Genomic DNA, 9,469 nt, shown 5'->3' with positions numbered 1-9,469 from the left:
ATATGGACGAGATAGATGCTTGCGCGTGGGATTTGATTGGTTAGATGCATAATTCTTGATGCACTGGCGCTACACTATATCAAGGTATGTTATTGTGTTTCGCGCGTATATGGAAGGTATAAAAAGGATTCCGATCTTCATGATCTCATGAAATCGGATTAAAGCCATCATGGAAGATTCGGATCCAACGGTCAATATGCATTTTCACTTTTGTGAGTGGGAGACAAGTTCCCTTAAAATCCGGAAAAGCAACCAATCATAGATCGACAACACTTCTGACGATGTCAGCGTCTACGTCATGATGACGTCATCAAGATTCAAATCTAACGGTTTGGATCTGTTGTCCGTTGGTTTAATCGGACGGCTTGGATTATAAGATCTCGTATATGAGATCTACGGTCAGATTTCGCCCCTGTTGCGCGCGCCGCCGGTGTAGCCTACGCCACCCGTACGAAGATTCCATTTCGGGCTATCTCATTGCTCCAACTTCAAAAGGTCATATCTCCTTCATTTTAAGTGGGATTTGGGTGAACCAAGTTGCAGCTTCTTCGTTTTTTCAAGCCCTACACCATGGAAGCAAAAAAAAATGGGTTTTGAGTGAAAGAAAGCTACGGTTTTGGTAGGAGAAGCTTCCCCCTCTTTGTTGGTCCTTGAATGAACATGCATTCTTGATGATAAATGTTCTTAGGCCATTAAAGGAGGTAAAAGAGGTGGTTGAAGTGTGTCAATGGTACATTAACTCAAAGCCAAGGAAGAAGAGAAGAAAGCAAGGATGTGTTTGCTTTGAAGAGCAAGAAGCCAAGGAGAGAGAAGGTGTGAGCACCAAACTTGTCAGTACAAGTTTCCAGTCATTCCAGGCCATCGGTTGTGAGATTCTCTAACCCTGGATTTTACATTACATATATGTATGTATGTTAGGGTTAGTTGTGGATGAATGTATACATGCTAGGTTAGTTGTGGATGAACTGTAAGCATGCTAGCTAGTTGTGGATGCATATGCTAGGCAGAGCTTGACTGTAGGGCATTGATATAAGCCCAATTTAATTGTATTATTTATTGTGTGCTTAGTGGGTGCTAAGCACCGGGAGTGGGTGCTCTCGTGTAGTGGGTGCTACACATTGTATCGGCACTACGAGTGCCATCTCAGCTTCGGCTTGAGAAAATTGGGTGTGGGTGCTCCCGACTGTGGGTGCAGTCAAAAGTAGTGTATTGAGTAGGTACGAAGCCTTTACAGGCACTACTCCGGGGATGTAGGCAAATTGCCGAACCTCGTAAAAATCCTGTGTTGTGGGTGTTTGTTGTTTGCATTTGATATTGAAGTGCGTGGAATGTGGAATGGGTGTGCATACTTGGAAGTGCCTATGAGAGGCTGAGTGTGCATACGACTGTGTGCAAACAGGGACAGGTACATCAGGTTTTTCTTGGCCAGACATCGGACAGGTTTTTAGGTATCGGAATTGAACTCACTGATTCACCCCCCCCTCTCAGTGACTGCCGGGTTACAACACGGTAGTGGACCTCCGTGGTGGTTAGAAGTAAACTTGACTAATCATTAGGACAGTTGAAAACCTTGGTGATATATTTAGAGGGCCAATCGTACTGCTTTTAATTTCTGCTGTGGTTCAGCCACGATTTACTTTTCTGTTGTGGTTCGATCACGATTTACATTTCTGTTGTGGATCAACCACGATTTACTTTTCCTAGTAGTTACGGTGGGCCTTCTCCGACAACCCTATGGGCGTATCGTGGGATGGATAATGCATCTCGAACTCAGGGTACACACTCATTGTGGTTATGAGTAGCACCTTACCTATGACCTAGAATGATTTGTTTGGGTGGACTAGGATTAAAATGAATCTCATGCATGTAATATCATTTGAATGCATTTGTTTGTGTGCGTCTTTCTTTCAATTTACTGAGCTATTGAGCTCACCCCTCGTGTACACACCTTTTTAGATGATTTTGCAGGATATTTTGTAAAGGAACCTATACTGTGTTCCATTGGCGAAACCCAGTGAGGGATTGGTGGGCTCTTGAAGAATTCGAGCACGGGGTCGACTGGTCGTATAAAGGTTGTGTTGCAAGGCAACAATGACAGATTTTATTGACTGTACTCTTTTTGATTCTCTTGGTATATTTCATTTTTTTTGCTCTCGATATTTAAATTGTTATTTCTTGTGTAAATTTCATGCTTACGGACCCACATGTAAATACTTTATATATAACAATTTGGGTATCAAGAGTATACGAAAAATTAAGTTAATCATTTATGACAAGACTTTCGTTGTAGTATATTATCATATCCCATTGATCACTTATGGTTGGCTGTGCTGTAGTTACTGTATCAGATGATCTTGGTGATTTTGGGTTACTAGAGGGAACCCGATCACCGGTCCGATTCTATGTGAGCGGGACGTGATATCCAGGCCTTTGGCCTGACTGTCCAGTGGGCCCATACTAACCCCACAACCGCATGGACCGGGTCATACCGGGGTTGAATGAGAACCATTCAACTTTCACTGAAAGCAGTGAAGAGCACTAAATACCACCTTGTGAGTGGCCCAATGTGTGCCTAGTGGGAGTCGGACTTAGGACGTCCGAGTTTACAACTTATACCAAGTTCGTTACTCACCAACTGTGCTACCCCTTGGGTTTATCAGTCGCTGTATCATTCGGCTAAATTTAAGATATGTATCGACGGGTATCATGTCATATCAGAGATACACTAAGATATGCTAAAGGTCCAATTGTCCCGTCATGAATAACACAAGATAAGTTTATGATTCGGATATAACAAAAAAGTCTTCCCATGAAGAGGTTGAAGGATCCTCACCAGAAGGGGCTGCATATGCCAACTCACTATTGAACCCGATTACATGGAAAAAAAAAAAAAATATAGCCCAATAAAATATGAGAAAACGACTCCTGAATACCGCATTTTTCACATATTAAATAGACACAAAGATTTTGTTGGCCGACACAAAAATACTGACGTGAGAGCCATACTCCCGAGCAAAAAACACCTATAACTTTCTTCCTTTCCATATTATCCTCCAAAATATCAAGTCTCTAAGCTACTCCAAAATATCAAGCGGCAAAACTTTTATAATTGGCCAATCTTTGGGGTGAGGGGATGTGAGTTTAAACCCCTTTATGTCCTCTCCACTCCCAACCCGCCAACAAGACCCAATTCAAAGACCTGTCCATCGATCATGCTCCTCCACACCTTTCTTAATGAGAAGGTCTACTACAGTTGCATACTACAGTTGCAGTAATGTGAATTCCATCAAAATTGGTGGACGTTAATCGATTAAAAATCTTGTCGAATTTTCCATTGCCACGACAAACGGTCCAGCGAAGTTCTCAAGCGCTGAAGATTACTAAAATGAAGACGTGGCGAGTGGCGAGTGGCGGGCGGCGACGTGGCGTTCCAACCGCGAACGTACACACATTCACTATATTCTTCCCCTCTCTGATTCGTTTGGAACCGAAAAACCTGAATTCTTCTTCTCGTCTCCCTCTCTTCTACTCTTCTTCTTCAATCACTCGAAGGTGGAGTTGTGGTTAATCATTAACCGAAGAAAGATGTTGGAGGATCAGGTCGCTCACTTGTTGCAGAAGTATCTCGGGAACTATGTCAGAGGTCTCAACAAAGAAGCTTTCAAGATTAGTATTTGGAAAGGTTCGTTCAACTCCTTTGAATCCTTGCTCTGTTCCTTTCGCCTTTTATCAACTCTAAAATCTATGATTCGGTCGTTAAATTTCAACCTAAATCTCTGATAAGTGAGTTTTAGAATGCGTGGAAGAGTTGTCGGTGAAATTTCGAATTGTGATTCTTTTTTAGTCTTTAGTCGATTAGTTTGTCAAGCTGTCGAATGCCCAAAATGTGAAGGTTGCATACTGTGGGACTCAGTGCAGTTGACTGGTAGATGCGACTTTGGTTTTGACATCGTTAGTACAATTATTTTGTGAAATCGAGTAGTTTCAACTTTCAACTGCTATGAATTTGGTGAAAGGAATCAATGTAGACGAAAGCAGTACTTAGTCTGGATTCATTGATGGATATCGTGTTTGTTTGTCTTTGCAATTATTTTGTGAAATCGAGTAGTTTCAACTTTCAACTGCTTTGAATTTGGTGAAAGGAATCAATGTAGACGAAAGCAGTACTTAGTCTGGATTCATTGATGGATATCGTGTTTGTTTGTCGTTGCAATTTTTCTGATGAAGGGCTCGAGGATTGCTTACTTTTATTAATTATGTTTTGAATTTTTAATTATCTACTGGGTATGACGGACTGTTCTGCAGCGCAAATGGCCAAGTAGAAGTTCATGACTACCATTACGATGTCAGACCCAGAAAATATTAACTTTTTGGCATTGAATCAACTTCAGTGTCAAATTGGTATTGAATCATGGAAAAGTTCATAGATAGTCTGAAAGATCTAAGAAGGATCTCATATCAGCTTTTCCATTGTATCTTCCTAAAATGTTGTGCAAAATTAATTGGAAAAAAAAAATGATAAAAAGAGGATCCTTGAGGGTGAATAGTAGTGAAGGAAAATAATTTCATACACTAGTCTCTGAACTATATACTCAAACTTCTCAAATAATTTTAGATAATTTGCCACTGGAAGTTAGATGGTGGACAGCAGGTCTACTTTCAATTGGACAAACTTTTTTTTTTTGGATGAATAAATAAATTCATTACCAAGCAAAGGAAAGAATATACGGGGAAATGGAGAAGGGGGGAGGGAATAGGCCAAGCCCTAGAGGGAGGCAGCAAATACATCACAAGGGAAGGCCCCTACCAAAAAACAGCCAAGGGGAGCTAAGAGGGCACAACATGGGGGGGGGTGGTGGGTGGGAGAGAGAGGAGACAGAGGGAGTCCTCAGGAGACAATAGTGAGCCTGTTCTTTGGAGTATCAAAAATCCGACGCTGATAGATACATCAAAGCTTTGAGCTAACATTGAGGAAGATGGCTTTCCAAATCTTCTCAAAGGAGCAAGAGTTGGAAGTCCGTCTATGAAAATTTCGCTCCATCTACAGATGGTTGATAGTTGTACAGAAGGCAAATTTCCCTGCCGTATCACATATAGAGGATCCACCAATGGTCAGATCAACCCAGATCCATTCACTACTCAAGGGAAGAATGCATTTGCGAGAGGCCAACTATTGCTGAAGACTTTTTCCAGACTGGAGGGGAAGGGGTAGGAAAAAAAGAGGTAGTCAGTATCTTCGACACCATTTCAGTAGAGGCAGCAAGAGGGAGAAACTGGAATGTGACGATAGAGGAGGAAAGACTGTGTAGGAAGGCAGTTGGAGAAAGCATGCCAGTTGGTGAAGATGTGGTGAGGGATGTGACCTTTAAACCAGGTGAGATTATGCGAAGGGACAGGGGAGCCCACAACACGAATATGGTTCCAAGTAGAGGTAGAGGTGAATTCTCTTGTAGGGGAGGGGAGCCATGAGATCTTGTTCTCTCTACCTCGGTGACCTGGGGAATGGGGGGAGGGAGGACCAGAGATCAGCCAAGGGGGGGAGGCAGCGGGGACCATATCCCATTGGAGATGATTGAGGCGATTGGGGCCAATCAAGGAATCCTAAAGAAATAGAGGGCACAGGAGGAGATCAAAGAAAGGAGAACGCCAGAAGGGTACCAAGGATCCAACCACAGGGAGGTGGAGGAACCATTCCTAATAGAATAGGAGATACCAGGGAGAGCCAAGGATCTTTTGGAGAGGATAGAATGCCAAATCCAGGAGGCGTCGCGGGAGGCTGACTAAAGAAAATTATTCTTTAGAAGGGAGGAGTAGACCCAAGAGATCCATATGCTATTCTACCTGATGACGAGCTTCCAAATGAGCTTTAGAATGCTAGCAGTATTGATGTCCTTGATCTTTCGCAAACCCAAGCCTCCCTCAGATTTAGGGAGGCAGACTTTGTCCCAACTCAAAGGCTAGAGGAATTTGGAAGAGTCGGAGCCCTTCCAAAGAAAGGAGGAGAGCATGGATTCAATGGATTAATAGGTGGCATCTGGGAGAACAAAGACACCCTTTTAGTAGAGAGATATGGATTGGAGAACTGCTTTAATGAGAACCAGGCGACTAGCATAGGAGAGAAGTTTCCCTGTCCAAAGCTGAAGCCTCTTTCTCATCTGATCAAGGATGAGGAAGTAGTGGTGGGCAGAGAGCCTAGTGGGGATTAGGGGGAGATCCTGATACTTGACTGGGAGAGATCCAAGGGAGAAAGCCCGTGAGCTGAAGGAGATTAGCTCGGCAGGCATCAGAGACTCTAGAGAGGAAAATTTTTGATTTGAGATTAGTTTTGAGTCTGGGGAGGGATTAAAAAAGGCAGAGGGAGGACATGATGGAAGAGATGGAGGTAGGGTCGGCCTTTGAGAAGATCATGAGGTCATCAGCAAAGGCAATGTGAGTAAGCTGGAGGGATTTGCATTTGGGGATTGGAGAGATGAGGTGCTGGTCGGTAGAGGATTAGATGGATCGGGAAAGGACTTCAAGAGTAAGGGAGAAGAGGAAGGGAGGGAGAGGGTACCCTTGGCGGATGCCCATAGAAAAGGAGAAATAACCTGCGGGGCTACCATTGACCAGGACAGAGAAAGAGGGGGAAGAGATACAGGAGTGAATCCAGTAAACAAAAGAGGGGCATTTGCAAAAGGATTTGTTGAATGAAATCCCAACAGATAAAATCAAAGGCCTTGTGAATATTAATTTTGAGGAGGGCCGTCGAGGAGTGGGATTTTCTATCAAAACTTTTGATAATTTCATGGTAGGGTATGATATTTTTAATAATACTCCTACCAGGAATGAAAGCGGATTGGTTTGGGCTAACCTAGGAGTCAATGACAGTTTGGATACAGTTGACCAGGATCTTCACAATGAATTTGTAGAGAAGATTGCACAGGGAGATAGGCCTGAAGTTCGGCATGGAATTAGCACATTCCTTTTTGGGAATGAGACAAAGGAAGGTGTGGTTAACCCCTTGAATCTGACTGGGAGAGAGGAAAAAACTGCGGATGGCATTAATTAGATAAAATCTAATAATATGCCAATAGGAAGAGAAGAATCCCATGTTGAAATCGTCCAAGCCGGGGGTCTTATTGGATTTGTGGGAGAGGATAGCTGTAAGAATCTGCTCGTCGAGGAGAAGAAGAGTTAGTGATGCATATAGGTCATTTAATAGGCTTATTTTATTGAAAATAAGCCTTGGGCTGGGTTATGTATGTGTTGGGCTTTTGATCCCATGAGTTTTCTTTGTATTGAGCCACTTTAATGGGCCTAAAATATGGTTAGAAAGTAGAAAAACGGGATTTAATTCATTTGTTTAGTTAGAGTCTTGTTTTGAGTCTATCTTCTTTGTTATTTCAGTTTTCTATTCAGTTTAGGTTTCCCAATGAGCCAAGGATTGGGTTGGGCCTTTCTTTTTTAGTGTTTGAGTCAGTTTTAAGTCTTCTATATAAGTTTATAAGGGGCTACAACATTGAAGACGAATTTGATTGAATGAAAGTTTATTTTTGCTGTCTGCAAAATTATTTCTTGAGAAATGATGATCATCAACTGAGATAGCTGAGGGTGAGATGCCCAGGCTGAGATAGCCATTCCCCTACCCCCATTCTTCCCTTTATTCTCTTATTTTCTATTTTGTTCATACTATCTGTCCCGAAATTTGATTTTTATTGAATTTACTAAAGATCCTACCTGGGATTGGATCAATTGTGATCCGATCTTACATTAGAAGGGGGGAAAGAAGATAGTCAGGGATGAATTTATTGATGAGATTTGGAGGAGGGAGGGGAGAGGTGGGGGGACGATGGGGTGGAGTCATTGAAACTCATATTTAAGTAATTTTAGACTTGTTGGAAAGCTGATTTTGTGCTCTACTGATTATAAAATGTCTCATATAAAAATAAAATCATTTGACCAGTCAAACTTATTATTAAACAAGAATGTTGATTTTTTATGATTTAATGTTACTTAATGTTGATTTTTGATGACTTGATGTGGCTTGATGTTGATTTTTTATGATACATGGTATATGTAGCATACTAAATAATGTTAGAAAAGAAGGAAAATAAAAAATAACACTTCGTCGCCTTGATCGCCTTAAGGCGGGCGACTCATCGCCTAAGTGCTTAGGCAGCCCTCCAGCGCCTTGGTTCGCCTTGGTGCTGTGACAACTATGGGTTCAATGCTACAACTAAGTTATCTCTGTTCCCAATGAAGAATGCTTGACTCCTTCAACTTTGACACTGTGCTCTTAAAATTGTGATTTCTTCTTCAAGCCTACTCACTTCTCATCTTTGCTAATGATTTGAACTTCTAATTCTTTAATAATGAATTTAGACTCCTTTTCTTGAACTTCTAAACTTGAGAAGATCTTATTTGGATTTTATATCTCTTAAAGTAACTCTGAGTCTTTACCTATCTAAGTTCAATTCATCCAGAGCTGCAATCAACTCTCCTTCTAAATCAACCTACGTCTATATTTCATTAATATCAGATTCATCAAGCTCACCCATCAACTGATGTTCCCTTTCACTAGAAACCATAAAAGATGGGTCATTTGTGCCTCCTAATGACTGCAAAAGCACTCATTTGCTGATCTGTTAAATGCTTTAGATGTAGAACCCTCTTTGGTTGACTGCCCATACTCATAAAGCCTGCTTAGTCTATCCCACATTTCCTTGGATGACTTGCATGCACTAACTTTGACACTTGCACTGTCAACTAGTCCAAACAAAATTGCACCCCTGGCTTGTGTGTCAAATTTAATTGTCTTTTTTAAACTGTTCATAGATTCTTCCCAGACATCTTGTCCCAAACTTCCAAGATATGACTCCATCTTACATCTTGATATGGAAAAATTCTTCCATCAAATAATGGTGCCATGGATCACTTTGAGCTGTTAAGCTATTTGCACAGCCATAGTTCTGATACCAATTGTTGGATTGAGATGGTCACTAAAAGGGGGTGAAAATAGATATCTCCAAAAAGCAATCCCTTAGACCTCACTCTTTAAGTGATGACTTTCATTGGCAGTTCACAATCACACAGCCCATGCAACATTCACAAACCACACACCACTTTATAACACACACATACACACATACATATAAGGCTGTCACCAGCCACACATCACATATCCCATCCTCCTCAAACCTTCCTTCAGTGGATAATATAACAATGCAAATACATAAGCACACAACACAAGACGAAGATATATGTGGTTCGCATAGTTTTTAAGGCGCTGGTGCGACTAAGGCGTTTGAGGGTCTGTCGGAGCGCCTTAGCAATAAGGCGGGCATAAAGCGTCGCCTTATTGACTAAAGCGTTCTTGTGTACTTTTTTTTATAAAACCAATCTATTTGACTCAAATACTAGTTAAATCCTATTACTCATATGCTAAATAAATATTAAATGTTTATATTCATACCAATGTAAGATATTCATC

At 41.5% G+C, this 9,469-nt stretch overlaps 1 protein-coding gene across 1 annotated transcript in view; it reads left to right on the top strand.

Annotated features, from left to right (window-relative positions):
* Positions 1 to 3,012: 3,012 nt before the first annotated feature.
* LOC122086853 overlaps positions 3,013 to 9,469 on the top strand; it is a 191,273-nt gene continuing 184,816 nt past the window's right edge. Inside the window, 1 exon segment of the mRNA XM_042655792.1 lies at positions 3,013 to 3,682. Coding sequence (XP_042511726.1) covers positions 3,586 to 3,682 — 97 coding nt within the window. The 5' untranslated portion in view covers positions 3,013 to 3,585.

This window comes from Macadamia integrifolia, chromosome 8 (assembly GCF_013358625.1).
Source record: "Macadamia integrifolia cultivar HAES 741 chromosome 8, SCU_Mint_v3, whole genome shotgun sequence".
In the NCBI taxonomy this organism is placed as follows: domain Eukaryota; kingdom Viridiplantae; phylum Streptophyta; class Magnoliopsida; order Proteales; family Proteaceae; genus Macadamia; species Macadamia integrifolia.
This window is presented reverse-complemented; position numbering and strand designations above follow the sequence as displayed.